The following is a 23332-nucleotide window of genomic DNA, read 5'->3' as shown; positions in this document are numbered from 1 at the left end:
CTAAGTATATTTAATGTTCATTTTACCCTCACATAGCCCAGGCAACCAAAACGGCATTTTAAAACCATTTCTTTTCCTCATCTACATCCTTTTTGTGATCAGAGATCCTTCACAACCAGCAGCAATAAAATGGAGACTGTAAAGATGGAGAGTGGCTTATTCTTGATGTTATAATGGGCTTTTCAATTTTAGATTTTCCTGGGCTAGAAGAACAAATGCATTGAATGAAGAATCTGAATTCTTTCACTTACATCAGCATAAATCAGGAATAATTCATGGATAGGATTACTGGATTTACTTCTGTATAAAAATTAAGAGAAATCAAACCCAACATTTTCACTTTTCTCCTTCTCTGTCTCCCATTTTTTTGTAGTGAAGCACTAGATGGAAGACATTGTCACACCTTCCTAGCAGATTTAGAAACGTAAATGATGTTCTTTAGCTCTTCAGCAGCAACAAAGAGTGATATTCTGAGCCCACTTCTGTCGGGTCCCCACTCAGTGTTCATATCAACAACAAAGGCGGATTAAAGCAACCTGTTTTGATTCAGGAAAATTGTCCTCCACAGGAAGTTTAACTCAGTACTTTGAAAAAAAAAACAGATTTCTGTGATTCCTATGATTTCTATGTTTAATTAATTTAAACATTTAGCTCTTTGGACACTGTGTCTGTAAAGCACCCACCTCGTTATGACTCTTACTGTGGCTTGTAGATGGTACTGCAATGTAAAAGGAAACAATGAGGAAATTGTCCTACAAAATGCAGCTGCCACTGTAGCAGTGATATTACAGTAGTCCCAAGAGAAATACGTGTTTGTAGTTGTTAAGAGTCACCATAACAGCAAACTCCCGCAGGCTCTTGGTGCAAAAGGAAACCCCAAAGGATATGAAAATGGTGCTCGCACGGTTGTAATGTGACAATGAGCAAACAAGCCGTCTGACAGGGTACGGAGTGACGGCACCGCCGAAGGCCCGTGGCAGGTGTGCTCTCCTGATGAACAGAGAGTTAACGACAACAGTCGCCTCAGAGAAACTGAACTGCACAGCGTGGTGCGACCGTTCTCCTGGGGCTCGTGAAGAAACACCTGAAAAATGAGTGAACCAACACGCTGGGTTTATGTGAAAGGGTTTAGGTAGCGGGAGAGGGGCTTCACCCCCTGTAACTTCCCGGGCTCCAAATCCGCTCGGACCACTCTCTGCCCAGGTCGGCCCCCCATCCCCTCAGGCCCGGGTCGAGCCATCAGCGCCTCTGCGAATGCCCTATTTAAGACAGGGACAAAGGAGCCGAAACGTGGCTCGGACCTGCAGCGAAGAAGGGGGAGGCGGGGGCTGCCCCCTCCCCACCTCCTGGGCGGGGGCTGCCCGCTCCGGGCTGGTGCCACCCGCTGGAGATGGCCGCGGTGGTGCCACTGGGAGAGTCCGGGAGCACCCCGCTCCTGGGGTGCCGCTGGGCCGAGAGCATGCGGAGAGGGCTGAGATCTGGGAGAGACGGCCACATGGACACCGGGTCAGTGCGGATGGAGCGGGAGGAGGTGCCGGAGCTGGGATTGCCCTCAGCCCCTGGTGAGGTGGCGGCGGCCCCTGCAGCTATGGCAGACTCGGTGGGGCAGAGATGCTGAGCCTGAAGAAGGTCGTAGAGAATGAAACTCACGGCGAAGCAGAGACACATCTGAAGTCCATGGAAAAACCCACGACGGAGTGGGTGGCAGCTCCCTGAGAAGCCCTGACTCTGCAATAAAAGCCCTCGCCAGAGCAATCTCATGGATCAGGATTGCATCCTGTGGGAAGGACTCACGTTGGAGAAGGCTGTGGATTGTCCCGTGAGGAGGGGATCCACTGGCGCCGGGAAAAGAGTGTCAGGAGTCCTCTTCCTTTGAGAAAGAAGCAGCAGAAACATGTGATGAACTGACCTGCAGCCCCGATTCCGGGTCCCCCTGCACCGCTGGGGGAAGAGGTAGAGCGGGGAGGAGAGGAAGGGTGGAGGGGAAGTGTTGTTTTTAAGATCTGGCTTTGTTATCCTCTCAAGTAACTGTCAATAAATTGAATTGAATAGTTACACTATTGAGTGTAACTGTGCAGCGAATTTCAAGGGTATCCTGGCAAATACCATCCTGCTGTGCTGCAGACGTTACTGACAAGCAGGCCAGCTTGCAGTACCAGAATTGCATCTCTGGCTTCAGAGAGACTCCTTTGCAGCTGAATCCTCTGGAAGCTATAGAACACTCCCATTCATCACCAGAAGGATGCACCAGGAAAAGTGAGTTCTGCTATGAAATGGGCTTCGGTGGTTGCACAGAATACCCAGGGTGGGTGAGCATCTTGTAGAATGCAGGCAGAGGCCTTATCACGTTTCATAGATGAGTCCCACCTCTGGTTGGAGCTGAATGAAGGAGTTAGACTCATCATCGGTTTTAGGGAATATTTAAATAGGTTTTTCCAGATATTTGGAAAATATTTTGGCAGTTTGTTTGCAAGTAACAGAAGATAAGAAGCAAAAAGCTAAAGTGCAAGGGTTCAATGCAGACAGCAAGAGTACTTAGCCTGATACCACTTAACATAAAAGGTCAAATCCTTATATCCTTGGAACTATAATTTGTACTGTTTCGATTCAGTTGCTGTTCAGTTGCTGTATGTTTCCTGCCTTCCCTTCCTTGCTGACCTGCTATTCTTTTTCTAATTCCTTCAGCCTCCACAGTGATTTCCATCTTCAACATCTTTCTTAATAAGTGCTCTTTTAGATAACTGTTGGATTTTTTCAGAGATTACAGAAATAAGTAGAAATGACTTAGCAGAATGATCTAGCCCTCAGATAACATCACTGCTTTCACATTCCTCTGCAGAAACAAGCAGACCCAACAGATACAGGTAACATCCTCTCTCTGTGCTGTAAGAGGACAGCCTTCAAAATGTTAAGAAGATTCCTCTGACTCTCGCTCTGCTTGAGCCAGCCATAAACTGGTAATGGAGCAGACTCATACAGAAAAGAAAAACTAAGTGATCAATTTATTGAATTGAAAAGCCCAAACTATGCATCACATTTTGTTTCAGTATGATAATATTTCCATTTTTAGCTACATTTGCCAAGAAAATGAGGTTGCTGCGTTCTTGTCTGTCTCTGCACATTGATCTTCCTGTCTTCCAGTTGGTGTCCTCTTTCCCTGAGCTCTTCAACTTATTGACACATATTAGCTGAGGTAGGCAAAGGAACGGTGTTCTCAAAAGTATTTTGCTTCTGTATGTTACAGTTGGCAGAGGAGTGTGACCCTGTTAGTGTTACCAGTGAGGGAAAGGCAGGAGAATGTGGTTATGGTCAGTTCTGCTGGCCCACTGAGCAGTGTGAGAGAACTGGCTGCCCAGGGAGCAGCACATCCATGATTCTGCATCGCTGTAAAGGTATGCTGCCCTTTGACCAGGAGCTGGGCCAAGCAAAATCCAATAGGAAACACGGGACATAGAAAGAGCTGGGCATTTTACAGAGGAAATAACTAATTTGGAGTGTAAGGCTAGAAGATGCATCGTGGTACAGGCAAATGCTGGGAAATCATGTCATTGTTTGAAGAGAAGTTGCTGGAAGCAGCGCTGTTGCAACAGTGGGTATTTACAGGATGTAGGACACAGATCTTTAGGAAATCAAGCTGTGAGAACACAAAGGCTTAGTGAACAAGCTGTTCTACCTCTTCTGTCTTTGAAACCTCATTATGAAAAGGTGTCTGTAAAAATGAATGGCAATGCATGCGCCAAGGCCCTGCCACCTTTCTGGAACTTAATGTGCTTTGCAAAAATTGCACTTGACCACTCCTCCTAGGAGGCTGCCTAAATATAATTGCTATAAGTCAAACGCACAGTCACTGCTGGAGCCCAGGCCAGACCATGGAGATCCTAACAGTTGTGCCATGCTCTTCCTCACACTGGATCTTGAAGTTACTTCTTTTATTCAGGGTCGATAAAGATACCATCTGCAACCATCTTGAAACACCACAATCCCAATTCACATAACACAGAGGTGCAGCTGGTTGTGAGGGGTTACCTCTACACCAGTTTTGGATCCTTTCCTAATGTTCTGATGACATCTAATGTCACTACAGGTTACCTGTATTCAATTTTGAATGCATTGCTAATGGCTCCCCACAATAGAAGAGTAGTAGGCCCACCAAATACATCTCATGGAACAATGTGTAACAGTGGTGGGGTCCTTGTTTATATTTAGAACATTGTGTCTCAACCTGGAATTTCAGGGTTATACTCCAACCCAAATAACCAAAAAAAGCACCCAATGTTATATAAGGGTAGAGTTGAGCCATGGAAATGCAGCAGTAGGTCAGTACTACACTGTAAAAAAGAGTTTTAGCAATTGCTTCACTGAATCAATGCAGCTAAGAAGCTCTCAGAACAAAGTACGAGAAATCTAGAGCAGAGATTTTGCAGCTTGTTCCCCCCTGCCCTTGTTTTGCATTGTTTTGATTGTGTCAAAATTATCAGAGGCAGGCTTCTTTAACTGTCTTTATACATGAACACTGGCAGAAGCAGCATTTTTTAAAATGCTGCCTTTCTTCCTCATTAATCTCTCATTTTGAGGAGACATAAATCTGTTGTCCAGCCTTTTTATTTGCACTGCAGGCATGAATCTCTTGTCTTAACATATGCATAAATAGCTATTCCAGATGGCCTAGTGATTGACGATATGCACATAGGGCTGACAGGAATGAGACCGGTATGGCAGGAAACCTGTGCCCTGCTGGAGCGGCAGATAAGGCCAGGAGAAATACAAGTGGGCATCTCAAACGGCAATAGACACCTATGTGTGGGCAACTGAATTAGGTCTCCTAATTCAGAGGTGCACTGGCAGCTTATGAGTAAGGATGCACCTTTATATTTTTAGGCCTCTCTATGTCTAGGCATGTTACTCTCAAATTAAATTCTTCCCTAAAAGTCTCATAGTTAATCCTCAGCAAGATTTTGAGGTTTTTGACACTAAGTTTGAGTTTGAAAGGCTGAGAACTGAACATACAGAAATGAGTGATTAGCTTTATACTAAAAAAATGAGAAGAAATTTAAAGGCTATAGAATGCTGCATTTTGGGTTCATTCCACGTCACTTAAGTCATTTAAAAAATAGTTGTTTGGTCTGAGTTAGTCTAGGCTCCCTCTGCCATCAATCATGAAGGCAACCTAAATAAATATCTTTGACTAGATATTCAATCTTGACAACTTATAGTCTTTGGGGTGAAGGTTGCATTTCTATCCGCATTTCCAAAACAAGACTTTGTGACTTTATTTTTTTTTGTGTAAAATGGAGTATTTTGTTAAAAAATTGGCCTAAGAGAACAAGGAAAGGTGTTAAATAACCTCAACAGGTCACATACTGTGAAATGAAATGATGACATTACTTCAACTGGTTGTAGAAGAATCCTACGCCTCCCACCCTGCACTGCAACAGGGAGCTGTTGAGCTGGGGAGATACGGGGGCTGGAGGTGGCTGTGGGACGCGTGTGCTGCCAGCAAGAGGTTTCAGCAGTGGAGCCTCCAGGGTCGTTTCAGAAGAGTATTGAGCTTAACGCTTTCATTCTTCTTCATCTCCCAAGTTTGTTGTACATCATCATAAACCCCAAAGAGAAAATTCAGTGAAACAACACTGTTTTTCTCTTCTCTCTGGGTGTCTCTGTCTGCTGCCTGAGGCAGATCCTCAAAAGTGCTGTTGCACCCCATGGTTCTCACCCTCCTCTTTCTTTTAACACTTGGTTCCTGTATGAGCACTTAGTTTTCTAAAGGAAGGAGTCTTATCTTCTTTCCTCTACTCAGGTCATCTGTGATTTTATAATCTTCTTTGGCACGTTGCTCACTGCCAGCCTGTGGTATCTTCTCATGTTCCTGCATATCTCTCCCACGCCCCTCAGCAGTGGCATGCAAACACCACATCCTGCTCCATCAAAGAAACCATGCAATTCTAATCTTTGTCACACAGCTAAACCATCCCTCCTTGTAATCCCAGGGTAGTCATGTCTTCCAGCAGTGTCTCAGTTGCGTCTCCTAATCTCACGCTCCTCTCCATGTGAGAAAGGGATTTTCTGCTTAAAAGAGTGGAGAATTAGCAATGGCGAAAATTTCTGACACTGGCAGCTCTGCAAAGCACCCTGATATAGCTGTGCAGATTCCCTTCCTTTTTTCCCTCCCACCTTCGTCATTAACTCTATCTTTGGTTCTCCCCACAGAGGGGCTGACGTCCCTCAGTTTTGATATCCCTGTGCTGTCTAGCCTTGAAATACTCACTTTGCCGTACCTCACCTTTGCCTAGTGCCCATAGAAGAGTTTCTGGGGCCTCTTTCGAGAGAAAATTTAAAATGTTGGCATTGTATTACATAATTACAAAAGAAACCACAAAAATACTTGCTGTCTACAGCAGGACTGTCAACAAAGTAACCTGGGATTCAAGCAATCTGTATTCAATTTGATCTGTTTAAGCCCTGTCCCTGAAGCTCAGATTAGATATCTCTCCTTCTCTGCTACTCATTTGTTCTGTGAGCACTTGTCTCAGCAGATTAATACAAATGGGCTTTTCTAGGCTTTCCTAGTAAGTAAATAGGAATAAACTACCATGTCCTTCAAAATCCACAGACCTGGGCTGTTTCGTAGTGGATTATGCAACTGGGCAAATTGGAGATGAGATGCACAAGGTGCTTCCTGGCAGAACCGGTTAGAAACCTACTGAGACTTTTTGGTTTTCATATCATTAGGCTGAAAGGTCTTAGGTAGGGCAACGAATGATGCCCTTTTCTCCTTCTACTCATTCCCACCAAGGTATAGTGCATGGGCCAAAAGCATTTTTCTTATTCTATTATTCCACTACAGTCCACGAGCCCATGCCACAGTAGCTTCCTCTGATAAGCCATGGCACTTAGACTCACCAGCCCATTCCCAACAAACTTGCCAATAATCATCACACCAGACAATAGAGTGGCATAGTCAGGGTTCATTTCAGCATTTGTAGCAGAAAGCCAAGTTACTCAGAAAAGCCCCTTTTCCTTGGTGAGGAGAGCCAGCATTCAACCACCCTGAAGAATACTGGGTAGGAGGTAAAAGCTTTGTTGCTTTTTTTCGGTTGTGTGGTACAAAACAGCTCTTAAAAATGTTTTAAGAAGTGTATGGGATGGCCTAGTATGGTCTCACTGAGGCAGGATGCCAAGACATATTATGTAAATTGTTGATCTTTCCTACATGTTAAACTGGATATAGAGCAGTCGGTTTCCACTCCTCCTTTCTGGCAATAGGCCCAGCCTCATCCCCTTCTGTATAAACTGGGCCCCTCGTAGCAGAATAGCTGCCCAAGGTATCAGCAAGACTCAGAAACTGCAGTGGTCCTGTTGATGATGGCAGTTCTCTTCTCAAGAATCAAGGGTATGCTCTTACTCTTGTTCTTCTTATGCTTTTGTTCTAGTCAGCCTGCACCTCCACTGCTGCGTTTCTCCATCTTCCTGGATCCTTCAAACATGGTCTATCTCCGCTGGGACCATGACGAACAGGAGCTGATGACGTTTGAGCTTCAGGTCCACACAACTGGCTGGGTGGCATTTGGATTCAGCCCTCATGGAGAGTTGCCTGGGTCTGACATTGTGATAGGAGGTGTCTTCCCAAATGGCAGTATCTACTTCTCTGTAAGTTGAAAAAACTTCCTCTGCATCCCCCTTTGCCAAGGGACATGCTCTAAGTATATTGTCTTGAAATATACTGGGCTCAACTGGCTAAAGATAGATGTCCAAGGCCATTTGAGATCCTTAGCTGGCATGGCCTCTGACTAACAGTCCAGAAGAGCCCAGGTCTTCTGCAGGTCCTGTGTCATGCCTGCTAGCCCTATGCAGCTACCTGAGATACCCTATGGTATCCCAGATGGCACTAGATGATATTGTTTAGGCAAATAATCTGGTGCTACTTACAAGTCAAAACCACAGCCAGAACCAATTAGATAGGACTGAAGCAATCACCTACCATGAAGCTAGAAGAGGCTGCTGGGAGTGTAACTTCTGACCAGAGGGCAGTTCAGGCAAGAATCAGATGTGAAACTCCCACGTTTTCCCTCACTGAAGCTCTTCAAAGGTTAAATTTACTTTGCTTCTTCTGTAGTAAGTGCAGATACGTTCACTTCCAAAGGTTACTTCTTCTTGATGGTCTTAAATGTCTCCCTTAGGATCACGATAGGACATCCTTGGGACTCGCTGTTTTTTCCAGTGTCTGTAAAGGCAACCACTAAGGATAGATACCTGATGTATCTATCAGCTGGAGTTTAGGGGAACGAAATGCCACTGAGGCTGCTAAATAAAAAACCAAGGTGTGGTTTTGTTTTAGTTTAATCATGAAAGAGAAACAGGCAGTTTAATGTTATCCAGATGCAGAAAGAAAAAAAGTTTACACTGGTGAAGTGTTTGCTGGTTACAGTGGTTTTATTGGGTTCAGCTGTTTTCAGTTCCCTTTTCACACAACTGTAAAATGTGTTTTGCATGAAATATGTCTTAGTGCTTAACTAAAATGGGTGAACTTTGGAGGGGGCAGGTACCTAGCCTTACTTACGGTCATTAGCTGGTTGCAAAACCGCTCCTGTAATACCCAGTTTTGAAATTTTGTTGTGATTGTGACACAGACAAGGAATTTTTGGCTGTGAATGATTATAAGGAGAAAAACTATGATCAATTTAGAAGAAACACTTCTTTATTTTTTAATAATGATTTTTTAAAAAGTGATTTGGAGTAAACCCAAAGCATTTAGTTTTTCCCACAAGAACATCTTGAAAGGAACAATTGAAGTGTTTGGTTTCAGAAGCATTAAATATTCCATTTTTAGAAGAGATATTTAACATTTTCAATGTTTTTCTGCATTGGTAGCTGAAACTGTTTATGTTGGAAAATAATACTTGGTCCCAAAAAAGTTTTAGGTTTTTTCAACTCATTTGCATATCAGAAAATATCTCCCAATTATTTAGGTCTGGAGACATTCCAGTAAGCAAACTCATTAAGGACTACAAAAATCCACATTTGCTCAGTAAGCAGTATATCACATCCACTAAACCCTTGGAACAGTTTGAAGGAAAAATATGCTAGTTACTGTAAATGGAGTTTAAGTGGAGTTTTCCATTTGCATTCTTCCTTCTAACTCTCTCTGTCTCACATCCTTGTTAATTTTCCTCTTTACTACAACCATAGCAAAGTCATTATTTGCATAATGTCCTATGGGTGAAAAACTAGCCAAAAAGGCTTGTTTTCACAAAGGTTTGGGTTTTTTTTTCAGCTGTTAACTGCCTTCCTCTTTCATAAGGTATATTTAATTTTAAATATTTTATTTATTTCAAAGTAGCTCATTTGCAGACAACTTATCTTTGATTTCTGATCTTTTAATGAAAGAGTGCAACAGGTATTTCAAAACAGTAGAAAAACAAAAGCTATACTTTCAAACTATGATATGTACCTCTGTAAATCGAGCATTTGGGTCAGAGAAAAATTGCTTAGAGTATTGTGAAAGTCCAAATCCTTGGATAAATTCAAGAAGAAGAAAGAGTATTAGAGGACATAATGGGAAATTTAGCAAAAACTGTAAGCAGGTTTTGAAATAACCACTTAAAGGAACAGAGATGGGAGGAAAAAAATATCAGGAATGATTTCACCTAAAAATATTCTTCCTTGATCAGACTGTTTTCAGGTAACATTTTTCTCCTCTCTTTTATCCCTCCAAATTTGAGTACTGCAGTAAAACTTCTCAATGTAGCACTTAGCTGTGGGAGTGCTAAGGGAGCACTGTGCTGGGGAGACATTTGCTTTATTACGTTTCAGGTTTCTCTTGGAGAGATTTTCATCCTGTCTACGTCACTGCCTTCTCACTTCTGGTCATCTGAACTCCTTTCCCACAAAAATAGGATGAGAACTCTGCCAGTCAACTTGGAGCTTTACTCCTTTTTATCCTTCTTCCCTTTCCACAACTGCTGTGTGCACAGTCCCACCTGTTCACCTCGTATTTTCATAGCAGCAGTTACTGTGGCCCATTCCGTTTCCGTTGAGATTTCTACAGGAACTAGACATTTAGATGCTTTTCAAATTCTGCCTCATGTTTCTGTGCCTTTTGCCAAGTAACAATTACATTTGATGCCCTCAGTCATGCCTTATTTGTCTTTTTCACCATGCCTATGCTGCTGAAGCCATTGATTAACTTGTAGTTTCTAGGAGACCTTAAGCATGCACAACCAGGCCCAGGTTCCAGATGGAATGCAAAAAAGTCAAAGTAGAAGCTTTGGTATGCCTGAAATATTTTACTTCTGAACTGGTTTTCAGTTCTGTTTTTCAGTAGAGTTTGTTTTACTTCCCACCTTGGAAGTGTGGTTGAGCCAGATGTGCTACAATTCCCCAGCATGCAGCAGGTCACTCAGGGAGAAGAGAAGATCCTCTAGGATCCATCCTATCCAGGTCATCCTCTGGGTAATGGGACCCAGGGGCTGTTGTTTCCTTGAGTAGCTGGATATAGCAGGGACTGCATTTGAGCTCTTTTCAGTTGGATTGTGGAAATCACCAGTGAAAGCAGAGGAGCTTTTGGGAGAATGAGATGCTTAGATAATTGCTCAGGCCCCACCAGCAGTACTTGGAAACATGACTTCTCCGAAGCAGAAGTAGGAAGCTCTTCTCTCTATGGCTTTGACTGCTGTTCCTTTTACAGGATTGTCATGTGGTAGATGAGGCAACCCTTGAGGAAGATGAGAGCCAGGACTACCAACTGCTGTCAGTGACAGAGAATGAGACCTCTACCACAATGCTATTCAAACGCCACCTCCGGACATGTGACCCAAATGACCTGGATATCACAGTAAGAAAGGGAGTTGCTCAAGCAACATCCCAAACAAAACTGCTCTCATGTCCCACTGTATTCCCAGATCCCCAGGGTCAAATCTGAGAATGACAGGTTTTTCTCGCAACAGTACAATAACAGGAATATAAAGAAAAATATGTAACCGTATGGCCACATTTATATTGCCCATTTCAGGGGCACTATTTTGATGTCATTAATGTTTTCTTACAATGTTTCCCGTCAAAGAATTGGAAAAATATAAATCTCAGCATTTTCTTAAGCTTGAACACAGCTCTTCAAAATTTTGCTCATTTCTCTGTCTCTCTCGTTTGCCACACACACAAAAATATCTAATATGGGAGATATTTTGTTTGCCTAATACAGGCAATATTTTGGTAAGAATTATGTTTAGAAAATTCAAAATGCTTTGATAATCACAATTCTTCTCTCTTGGAAGACATTAAAAACTGACATTAAAAATTTGGCCAACACGAAGCGGTATTTTAAGTCAGATGTTTTTCAAAAATATGCTTTGCCAAGGTTCACAAGCACACTAATGCACATAATTTCAGAATTCTGCATGTATAGACACTGTTTACACCGTTTCACCTTTACTTGAGAGACCTCTGGGTAAATTGGCATTATCCGAGGTTTAGCCCACTCAAAAATGTTTGTCCAGAATTAGACATACATTCACCATTTTTAGAGTTCAAATACATCTGCAAATGACTAGCTAGATGCCTTTATAGCCACCAAGCTTCTTAATGACCTTTATTAATTGAAAGAAATACTATCTCATTCTGAATGGAAAGAACCTACAGAGTTCCATGGCTACTGCTGTCCTAACATGATGGGGCAGATCCAGACAGATCATTGAGTGTGTTCATGCTCAGCAGTAGCTGCTAATGGGGAATCAGGGGACTACAGTGTTGTTAAGTTTTTGTGAAAGTCCCTCCGTAATCCTTTGTAAAAATTGCCCGAAGCGCAATAATGATCTATACAGATAAATAAACTGCATCTTCTTGCTCCAGGATATGCAAAGATCCAGGATATGCAAAGGAGGTAGGGGAGGGGCTCTTTACATTAGTGATGGGTGATAGAACAAGAGGAAATGGGCATAAGCTTAGTCAGGGGAGATTCAGGTTGGATGTTAGGAAGTATTTCTTCTCTGAAAGGGTTGTCAGCCACTGGAATAAGCTGCCCAGGGAGGTGGTTGAGTCCCTATCCCTGGATGTGTTTAAGAATAGGGTGGATGAGCTACTTGAGGATATGGTTTAATGGGGATTAGGGATGGTTGGACTCGATGATCTCTAAGGTCTTTTCCAACCTAGAAATCTATGAATCTATGAATCTATGAATCTGAAAATCTGATCTTTAGCATCATTGTACAGATCTCGCAGCTAGTACAGGATCTAAATTCTCGCTATCTAAACATTTAAACACAAAGTGATGCAGGTTCTGAAATCTTTATCAAATTCCTCCTAGCCTTTTTTTCAGCTTTCTTTCATTTCACATACCAGCACTTTAAATCCATGCGTGCTTTAATGACGCGTGTGAAAAAATGACAGTGGGGAAAGCTTTCCTTGTGTCTTTTCTAGCCAGCACCCTCTCTTTGGGAAAAAAACATTACGTCTCTGTCTGGGCAAGAAAAATCTTGTGTTACACTACTTACTTTCCGTGGTATGTTCTGACATGTTGTCTAAGTGTCTGTGTCTGTGCATGTACGAAATGCATAGAGTTAGATTATTTTAGGTGACTTTTAATTGCATAGGGTTAGTATTTGGGTTGCATTTTAATAGACGTGCAGTGGTATAAGGCATATGATGTGCGGTGAGTACCTGTGTGTGTGGTTGATGGAAAGGAATGAAGGAGATTTGCCAACAAAACACTCCCGTTACAGGTGGACACAGCACGCCTCGTTACTGCGTTTGGCACTGATGACACAACCCAATTCTTTAAAGGCCAAAGATTTTCCAAATCTCTTTTCTTGATGAGGTACAGAGGCCCATCTGACTCAACTAACCCCAAAATATTCTTCACCTATGACCTGAGGCTGGACAATGTAAGTATTCGATAAGAGCGTTACTTGTCGTGTTAAAAAATTTCCCCTTCTTCTGCCTTTCTTTGCAAAGTTGATCATGACCGTGCTGGATAGTTGGGTTGCACAGGCCGCAAAAGGCACATGACTGATCCTGGGAACATGCAAATAGAGCTGGCAAGATTGGGAGTGAAGTGAGAAAGGAAGGCTTGCTGTGTGGAGGTCAAAGGGCTTCCTCATTAGGAAAATGCTGCATGGTGTTGCCTGTTCCCTCGACTAGAGTTTAAGGAGCCAAACACAGGCTGTGGTGCTATTGAATTGCAATATAATTATTAACTCGGGCATCTATGTGTACAGGGTTACTGTTCCATCCATATAGACTCGTATAAAAATATCTATACTCCACTGAAGATATTTACTGATTCCCGTCTTAGTTTAGTGGAAACTTTGCAATATCACGGAGAAGAGAAATAATGGGAATACATTTAAATGCTGTCACAAGTCTGGCTGAGAGCTCAGAAAATGCAATACACACTACTGTGTGTGCTGCTGCCAATATTAACTTAGGCAGCATCTCAGTGTCAGATATAAGGATTTACCAGGAGAGCTGAAGCCCCTCATTAGCATTGCCTCATGGTACATGCGCCATCCTTGTCGAATGGAGTTCAAAAGTGCCAGCTCAATGTGGTATTACATTAACACCTTCCTTCTTTGAACAGCATCAGCCCACACAGTCAGCACTCACTCAATAAGCAGCAGCATTTGCTCATCAGCGTGAGCAATATTCCGTTGTAAAGAGGAGCACTATTTTTATGTAAAGATTTGTGTGATTAGTGCTATCATTTGTTGTGCTTGTGACTCAAGAAAACTGGCAATTAAAAGTGTCAATTGAACCAAATAGATGTTTCCTATGCTCGGTTTGTGTTACAACAGGCGAATTAGTAAGGCAATTCCCTTTTGGAAAAATTCCTTTTTGGAAAAATGAAAGAAAAATAATTTAAGACCTAGTGGAGCTGGCAAATGTGTTTGCCCTTCACCAGAACACAGTTTCATCTTCGTGATCCTTTAATCCTCTCACTCATTGCAACTAAAAACCAATGAGACACTTGCTAAATGCATCATCCTTCCTGCCCCCTCCACTTCTGGGTCTCAATCTCCTTGCACTGCCTCCTTTTGGCTTCTCCAATTCCCTGTGCACATTGTTGAGTCACAAGGGGAACCTTCAGGTGACTCATGTGTCTTGTTTCTTTTCCAGTTTGCTGTTCCAGTTGAAGAAACAAAGTATGCCTGTACCTTTATCCCATTGCCCATGGTCAAGCAGAAACACCATATCTACAAGGTAAACTTGCAGGCTGTATTACTGGAGAAAAAAACAGACAGGACAGACTTGCTCCTTCAGTCATGCATACAAGTCTGTCTTTTACAGAATTGTCATATAAATCTGGGAGCATTCTATCTGTCCTTCACTGCCATTGGGATGAGTCAGATAATTTGCCTGGCTTGTGTGAAGATAATCTCTGCATTGTTTCTAGCTTTGGAATTACCTTTGTCCTTATATACATCACACCTGAAGAAACCTTGCTACAAGTCTGATGTCTCAGTCTAGTGAGCTCAGGCCGTGTTACCTGTTGGTAGCTTTGAGAGCAAAGGGAGCCTCCAAAATTTCCTATGTGTGAAAGGACTTTTGCTTTTGTCCTGGGAAATTGCTAAGATTATTTGTATAAAAAGCCAACATTTTTACAGTCCTGTTTTCAAGACTGAATATGCAGAAAAGAAGAGAAAAGAAAAGAAACAAGAACTTTCCAAAGCAAGCCTAGCTTACTTCTCAAATTGCGATGACTTTGCTTCAAAGGCCAAGCAACCTGTCTTAGTTTTGTGGGTTTTGAAGGTTTAAAAAAAGATGTTCCACTGCAATGGCATAAGGCAAAATTTAATAAGGAAAAATTCGCATGGACTGGAAAAAAAGAAGAATTTAACAGGTAATCCTACAGAACAAACTCAGGAGTTTTAGTACGTTCTTGTGGTAACATCAGGATTTTGAAACCTGACCTCATCAGTGCTGGTAAAAAGTTCAGTAATTACTGAACAGACCCAGGTTATTTGCTGGGTTTATTTTAAACTATCTTGATGATAGTACTTTTGGCACAACTGAGGGGAGCACTGAACTATAGTGAACCTGAGATTAAGGTCCCTTATCTTGCTTTGCAGCCAAAATAATGGTGTATGAGGTAAACTACCTACATTTCTAGTCTGGAACTACACTGCTCAGCATAACAGGTCAAACAGATACCCCTGTGATTCAGATTAAGGAGAGGTGCTTTAGAGGAAGATACAAATCCTTTCTGGAAAAATGGACTCTGCTGGGTGCATACCAAAATGAGTAGGTAAATCATCATCCAGATTACCATCCATTTTGTGAATCAGATTATATCTGTTTGCCTAAACTGTGGCTCGCTGCTCTTTCTGGTTGCCTGGGAAAGAAATGTTTTAGAATTGACAATAACTTTTTATGACTTCTTCTTTTGGTTACAGTTTGAGCCTGTAATAACACCCCACAACATAACCTTAGTTCATCATATTCTTGTTTATGCCTGTGGCAACGCCAGTGTGTTACCCAGTGGCGTAGACGATTGTTATGGAGCCAATCCAGATTTTGCCCTGTGCTCGCAGGTGCTTGCGGGCTGGGCTGTTGGAGGAGAGGTGAGTCTGCAGGGCCCATGCCCTTCCCCATTTCTGGTATGAACAGTAGTACCCGTGTTGTCAGCTTGTTCAATAAGACCCCACAGTCCTGCAGGGCCAAAAGAAAATGGGGAAGTTTCCTCATACTGTCCCCACTTGACTATACTTCTGCTGCATCAGGTGATACTGGCAATTCCTATGTAGCTGTTGGCACTCTGCATATGTGTATATGTTACATCATACCTTCATTAAACAAGTTTTATGTGTCACATACTAAGGTTTTTATTTTGACCTTTTGATAACATTGCCATTAATTTCACAAAACTCTGCTTGTGCTAGTCTTGCCTAACAGAAAGAAGCGTACCTACTTTCTATTTTTTTTCCTACTTGCTCTGCCTTTTTTCAGCAGAGTAAAATTAAAAGTTCAGTGACATTGGTGCTTCTAACTGAGTGGCTTAGTTAAAAGTCAGTGCTTCACAAATTTTAGCATCTATCTTGTGCCTTGCAAAGCAGACTACTAACTACTCCATATAACTTTGTTCTGCCTCTTCCTCTGTAGTCTTACCAGTTTCCAGATGAAGCTGCAATTTCCATAGGGACACCTTTGGATCCTCAGTATGTCCGACTAGAAATCCATTACAGCAATTTTGACTTGTTACCAGGTGAGTAATGCTGGGTAGCTGTCTGACAAAGAATTTCAGGATGGAAGTCTCAGACCTCATCTACATGCCTATTAGAAGCCAGCTTCTACATTAAATCTTTTCACATGCTGCTCAGTACAACCTTCAGGACAGTAAGAGTCAACTGGACTGGACTCTTGTTCAGGAAAAATTTAAACTAACTTTAGAAACACAGATAGTTAGATCTGCTTAGATTAGATGCATCTTGCTATCAAAAAAGCTAAGCACAACTTCCTGCTATGATACTAGTGGATGTGTTAGGGAAAACACCAGGGAAATGTGGGCATCATGGGAAAAAGGAGCAGAATGGGAAGGGACAGAGTGGCTGCAGGAGAAATAGCTGTATCAAAGGTCAGGATGAAGTCCTGAGAGCCTAGTAATACCACCCCAGGCTTCTACCATGACCTCCAGCACTCAGTCCTTATGACAAGTGATGGAGAATGCCACCATAGCACTTCCTATCATTTTACAGAAGGGGAAACAAAAGTGTGGAATCGTCTGAGACTCTAAGCAAGCCTTCCTGTTAATCTGTGCCTGTTCCCAACCTGCAATTGGGAAAAGGACACTGTATGTGTTGTTGCTTCAAGCCCCATTTCTGATATTTCTGGAGTCATTCCTAAAGGAGTGGTCATTTTTGTTTTACAGGCTTGATTGACAGCTCAGGGGTACGAATCTACTATACGCCGGAGCTACGGAAATATGATGCGGGGGTCCTGCAAACAGGAGTCTTCACTTTCCCTGTGCATTTCATTCCTCCTGGAGCAGAATCCTACAGATCTTATGGCCTTTGCAATTCCAGCCAGTTTGATGAAGTGAGTATGAGGAAAGCCATATGAAATCCTTCTTGATCTTTCTCACTTTAGGTTTTCATCTTGTCCAAAAGCCATTTGGTACAGGCTGCCATCCTAGCCTCCATTTCTGCATGCTGCAAAATGGATATCTATTCCAACAAAACTGCTCAGAACAGACCCAAGATTTGGCCCAAGAGCATTAGCAGAGCTGTGTAACCATGTTAGAACCATGGCTGGAATACCCATTCAACCCATCTAAGTGAAAGGGAAAAAATACCTAAAGGATATAGTGACTTCCCAAGACCATCAAGAGAGTCTGCTCCACCACATGCAAGAGGCCTTTGTCCTGCCATAGGTGTGTGGTACTGATGCAGGAAGGCAGGTACGAGGCTGGGAGGATGTGGTGCTATCTCTCAGGTCAAGAAGGTACCTCTAGAGTGGAGATCTAACATCCCTCAAAACACAGCCAGGAGGCTGCTAACAATAACCAGCTCCAGTGGACTCTTTAATCCAGGGGACTTATCCTCTCTAGGACTGTTAGATGTGAGGTTGCCACTTTCCCCTCTTCCAGACCCCGTCAGTGCTGAGGCTGGGGCAAGACAGAGACATCCCCCACCCCACACAAAGATTGAACCTTTAAGATTTACACTTTGATGTACCATTACATTTTGATGTTTCTTTTAATGGCCCATTGATCAGTGTCTTACAATTTCTGCTTTTACTCTTTCCATTACTTGCTCTTTCTTAGAGTTCATGTATCTGTATGTTTAACTTACTACCTCTCCTGTATCTTGTCTTTGTCTTTTACATAGCTGATAGCAAGCTATGCTTACAGTACCCAGCATGAGATATCACAGACTCACACAACTATGCCAGAGTACCTAAAGCCAGAAGACGAATTTTTGGAAAGGCTCACCAGAGCAATCTTTCAATAAGTAGTGACCTACACAAGGAAATGGGCTTAAACCTCTTTTTAAAAAACATGTTAAGCTGACAATTACAGAAGTTCCATCAAGCTTTTGACTTGATGGACAGGCCCAAATCATAGTGCTGAGCTCTGACTGCCAGGCTTTGACCGACTTCATTTTGAACCACAGATTAATGGGATGCTGGTTCCAGATCTGCATGTCTTTGCCTACATGCTTCACACCCACCTGTCTGGCAGAGGATTGAAAGCTGCTCAATACCGGTAAGAGAAGCAGACTCACAGTATTGGTGCCTGTGCCACAGGATCAGTCCCTGCCTCTTCGGCTAGAGTGGATGAGAATGATGTTCCCAGGTTAGTCTATCTGTCTGTCAGTGCAAAAGACTCTGCAGTGTCTGCCACCTGAGCAGAGAGCATGGGATCAGGACTATGCCTCCTATGAAACAGGTCCAGGCAGTGAGCTCAAGCACTGGACTGCTGCTCATCTACACTGGTCAGCTGATAGACAGAGCCCTGGCATAGCTTGGTCCTGTTAACCAGCCTCACCCCGAGGCTGCAGGAGCACAGTTCTGGGGATTGTGTGGACCACTTCCCATGGGCTGCATGGGCAAAACTACACTGGGTTTGGTTTTCTCTGCCGTTCTCTCACACTGAAAACTTCAGCATCCCTATGTACTCTCTGATCACACCCCAGCCCACGAAGCATGAATTCTCAGTTTCAAGCTATGAAAATATCAAATAATGGTCTGCAGCATAGCATTTGAACACTGCTTCAGCCACTTAGAAATTGAAAAAAAACCACCAAACAACAAAACCCAGAACTAAAAAACAATTGTGCTTTAGGCCAAGGAGACAACACAGAGGTCCAAGGGTTTGGTAGTACAGGTATAACGCCTGTCTTCTCCTTAGGTTTCTACTTTCAGAATAATACAACATAAGCCAAGCACCACGTTGCAGACAGTTATAGGGAGGCAGACACTTAGTCTGTGCCATTGAGCCAGAGGTTGATCCATGATCCTATCATATTTACCAATATGGGTGTAGCCCGAGATGTCGCAGTGACACTAATCTTAAAGTGCTTACTGTGACACCTTCAAGATCAAGCTCCCTGCCTGTCCTACACAGCATTGCAGGTGCAGGCTCTGGGCAAGGGAAAGGGTAACTTTGGCATTGCCTTAGATGATTGTGCTCTACTGCCAAATCCCCAGGCCCCTGAAATATCTCACACATATGAAATATCATTCAGAAGAATCTAGGTTGTTCCAAAATGGCACATCTGCCTTTTAAGATGGCCTTCTTCAGTTATCCTTAAACAGCAATGGCATCCTACAATCCAGCATGGTTTGAAAACCGTGGCCCTGTGTCTCTCTACTCAGCATGCCAAGGAATGGGGCCAAGTGACTTCAAAGGCAACTTCAGAAAAGTGGGACTAACACTTTAGTCTGGTGGGTATTTTCCCCTCTCTGGCCACTGGTATCTGCAGAATACCTAGTGGTCTCTGTAGCCCAACACAGCAAAAGCAGGGGAAAACTTTTTAAGAACCTTAGGAAACAAACTTGATCTGATATAACTAAAATAAATAAATGAGGATTTCGTAACTTGGAAGGTGCATTGTGAATATGTCTGCTCCCCAGTTATGCCTGTCTGTGTCTCTCAGGAGCAGCATATTATAGCTGGCAAACTCGGTTGCCTCATGGAAAAGCAGCGACGTAGACATCAATAACGCTTTTTAGCTTCAAAGCCATCCCTCAGTTTCAATGCTAGAGATTTCCATCCCTAACTGGCCTGACACTTGGATTGCTATGCTAGACAGCAAGAGAAGAGGAGTGAGCCTCCCTCCGCCTCACTAGCTAGCACCTTCCAAGTGCATGCTCCAAGTACGAGGAGTGATACAATCAGGAGAGTTTTCCTTAGGCTTCAGAAGAAAATGGAATATTCTGTCTCTTTGCTAAGAATCACCTGAGGTCAGCCTAGAGAGGACTAAGGCACCAGTTCAATCTTCTTAGAATTAGCACATCTGAGAAAGGACCTTTACAGACTTTGCCATGCTAGGACCGTGTTCTGAAGCCTTCTCAAGCACAGGCTCCAGAGCTGAAGGTCAAGTGTTTGAAACACCTTCTGAACAGAGATGGTTCAGGCACAATGAGCAGTTGGAGTGACTATTTTTTCTGGGATTTCCCCTGTAATATGCAGAATAACTAGTCCAACTAGTGGAAACCCCAGACTCTTTGGAGCTTGACCTTGGCAGAATATAGCAGTTTGTGACCTTTGATAGCAATTTAGGGGCAAGCCTGCCTCCTTTTTAGGTGTTAATTTCAGAATACCTCAGCATAGGCCAAAAGTCACACATAACCAGTATGAGTGACTTATCCAGAGGAGCTATTTTGTTCCAGACAATAGCAACAGTTTTTGGCTCCTGCTCTTCATGCGAGTCGCGTGATATACATAAAATGTGTGTCACGTGACAGAGCATCTTCTTTCCTGACTCGAACTTCTGTGAAGCCTGGTCTGCAAGCCAGGTTCCTCCCTCCTGAACCCATTTTGCTATAAGGTGTAGCTGGACAGTGGCATGAGCCTACCAGTTCACCTGCTCAGAGCTGCCAGCACTAGCAAAGCCGGCCTACAACAAGCAAGCAGGGTGTGCAACAGCTGCTGGGGCAGTCTGGCCATGGGCACAAGGATTTGTGGCTGCGTGCCTTGATGCACTTTTCCGTGTGCGCTGTGGATGTCCTTAGCAAGATCTAAGGACCTGTAACAGGGATGGTGAAGTAGTGATCAAGCAGAGCAGAGACCACGTAAGAAGCAATGCCACAAAACATTGTAGAAATAGCAAGGAAGAATTCCTATGTGATACTTCTGCATCTACAAGGGAGGTCCTAAGAGCCTGCCAACTCTACTCTGCTAGGGTCAGAAAGTCTTTTTATTTAGGACAGTGTTTTGTAATGCAAATGTTCTTACTTCTGGGATCCCAGATTATCAGCCGAAAGGTGAAAACTGCAAGGCACAACAATTACCAATATGTAGAAAGTCCATATTTGGACTCCAGGCCAACGAGGGTTGGGTGAGGAATTTCAAGTGTATGTTTGGAACTGACTGTCACTGAAAATATGTTGTGTGAGTTATGGTACAAAATGAGACATGATTTCTGGAGGGGATTTTTCTCGGCTCTGTTTATTCCCTGGAAACATTGTAACTTGCTCCCCTTGTTTGTCTTCCCCAGGAATGGTGAGCAGTTGAGGATCATCTGTGAGGACAATAAGTATGACTTCAAACTGCAGGAGATTCGGGATATGAAGGAAATCATCATAATCAAACCAGTATGATCCTCCCCTGGGATGTAGCTGTGGGCGGGCAGGCTGGGGACAGGGCGAGCACCAAAGGTGTCATTGCACATCGACATATTCTGTCCTTCATTTCACCTCAGGCTGTGGCCCGTTGTTTTCACACAATTTCCTGGTCCCCCATGTTGCAAATGGTTGTTTTGCGTGTTTTGCCTGTACTGCTCTAATGGTTTGACCTGCTGCGTTCCCTAGGGGGATGAGATCCTGGTTGAATGCAACTTTCAGACGCTGGATCGGTCAGGGATTACTTTTGTAAGTTTATTTTTCCACCTACAAATCTTCCATTGCTTTTAAAATTAGTTTATCACCATTAAAGTCTTTTGAGTAGACATATCTCTCCTCCCCAAGCAAATATGGCCCTGGTAAAAGCTTCTTGTGTCAGATATAGTATCATACGCATACTGAGGCATGCCTTCCATAGTTGCTCCATGGCTGGAGAGTAGCTCTCCAGAAAGACCTTTCTACTATAGGCTTATGAACAGATCTCAAAGCTATCTTGCATCTAATACCATAGAAGCTAACTCTTGTCCAAAACTTCAAGTGCAAGAAGCAAAACTTGCAGCTGAGTTGGTTTTCAATCACTGAACACTTGGATTTAGTGGACAGGCAGAAGTCAAATGCAGAAACTGACCTAATCTGGAAGATAGGTTTGATTTGGATTTCTCAAAATATGATGATGTTCTTTTTAGTTCTTCTTACTCAGACGAGGCGTCAGTTTTGCAGAACTTTTCCACGTAAACAGTTATTGTCATACTTCATACCTTATTTTAGAGCATATGCCATGCAGAGGAGTTAGTGATGTTATTGCACTTACAAATGTACATGAGAAACTGAGATTCAACCTAAAGAGGATTACAGAGTTGATAGTCACAGAAAGCAACACTGACTGATTTGTTTTGGCCCATTCCAAATGTAGGGATAATCTGAAAAATTCTGATCTGGATGGCACACTCAGTTAATTCCCTGTGTGTTTTAGTTGAACTTTCCAAAGTTTCAGATTTTGTAGGCTGAAATACAAATATAGTAGTCTTCCTGAAGGAGAGAATAAGTAGATTTAGGTTATAAAACCACAGAGCAGTCTATTTATCAGACTCTTGTGAGGATACTTTGATTCTCTGTTTCTAACTCTCAGACAAACTAATGAATTCTTTTTTTTTTCCACCAGACAGGATCTGCATGAGCTGTGAACAAGAATGTTTACCTGAGGAGAAATAGTCTCCTCGTTATGTCTAAGCAAACCTCTGAGTCATCCTTGTGTCTTTCAGGGTGGGCCAAGCACCATGAACGAGATGTGTCTCACATTCCTCTTCTACTACCCTCGTAACAACATCTCCAGTTGTATGGGCTACCCTGACATTTTGTACATTGCTCAGGCACTCAAGCAGGAGGCCTCAGAGTGAGTTCAGAGTTAACATGTTTGTGGAAGTAGCAGAGTGAAACGTAGCTATGAAGAATAGCAAAAGGAAAAGACAATGAAAATGAAATATTGCTGATAGGAACAAAAAACCATGTATCTGGAACCGTCAAGTTGAGCTCCCTTATTGCAGGAATCTATCAACTGTGATACTTTAACAATCTCTTCTCCTTTATTATTTCCCCTTTTCTTTCTTTTTTTCTCCCTCCTCATCTTCTCATCGTTTGTCTTCTCCACCTCCCCATTGCCCCTTACTCTCTCCCCAGTGCAGTGGAAGGAATGATGGCCATGGACTTTGTTGACTGGGACAATGAGACTGTCAAAATTGCAGAGAAAGCAGCCAAAGAGGCAGATCAAGTAGTCATGATTAAAACCATTAATGTAAGTCTTTCTTTCTGAGCAATTTGTGGTTGGGGAAATGGTCTCAACTCTGATGTTCCAAGAGAAACGCACAGCTGAGAGAGAGAGCAAATACACACCACCTTGGGTAACACCAGCTATTCACAGTTTATCAATGGCCATAGGAACTGAAAGAGATTACCTGAAGTACGAAGTCCTGTCTCTTAGGCTGCAGTTGCAAGTAACTGCTCAAGACATATAAAGTCACCACTTAACTTCGAACTTAAAATGATGAAAATTCTTCTCCAAAGA

The 23332-nt window shown here is 42.9% G+C and overlaps 1 protein-coding gene across 1 annotated transcript; it reads left to right on the top strand.

The window, feature by feature from the left end:
• Positions 1 to 1390: 1390 nt before the first annotated feature.
• On the top strand, positions 1391 to 23080 carry LOC104384333 (putative DBH-like monooxygenase protein 2). Its single transcript, XM_086610753.1, has 13 exons — positions 1391 to 1506; positions 7431 to 7647; positions 10685 to 10831; positions 12714 to 12875; positions 14107 to 14190; positions 15384 to 15551; positions 16090 to 16192; positions 16856 to 17022; positions 18099 to 18190; positions 21147 to 21243; positions 21460 to 21519; positions 22533 to 22663; positions 22948 to 23080. Exons 1-13 carry the CDS (start codon positions 1391 to 1393, stop codon positions 23078 to 23080), a joined length of 1677 nt encoding a protein of 558 aa, XP_086466879.1.
• Positions 23081 to 23332: the final 252 nt, after the last annotated feature.

Source organism: Tauraco erythrolophus, chromosome 4, assembly GCF_009769465.1.
Source record: "Tauraco erythrolophus isolate bTauEry1 chromosome 4, bTauEry1.pri, whole genome shotgun sequence".
NCBI lineage: Eukaryota > Metazoa > Chordata > Aves > Musophagiformes > Musophagidae > Tauraco > Tauraco erythrolophus.
Note: the sequence above shows the minus strand (reverse complement) of the source record. Positions and strands in the feature narration are given on the sequence as shown.

Bases quoted from the DNA above. Each gene is read 5' to 3' on its own strand.
- LOC104384333 (XM_086610753.1), top strand. From the start codon at position 1,391: ATGGCCGCGGTGGTGCCACTGGGAGAGTCCGGGAGCACCCCGCTCCTG. The intron at 1,507-7,430 runs GTCAGTGCGGAT...CTTTTGTTCTAG, and splicing joins GACGGCCACATGGACACCGG to TCAGCCTGCACCTCCACTGC. The intron at 21,244-21,459 runs GTATGATCCTCC...TGCGTTCCCTAG, and splicing joins AAATCATCATAATCAAACCA to GGGGATGAGATCCTGGTTGA.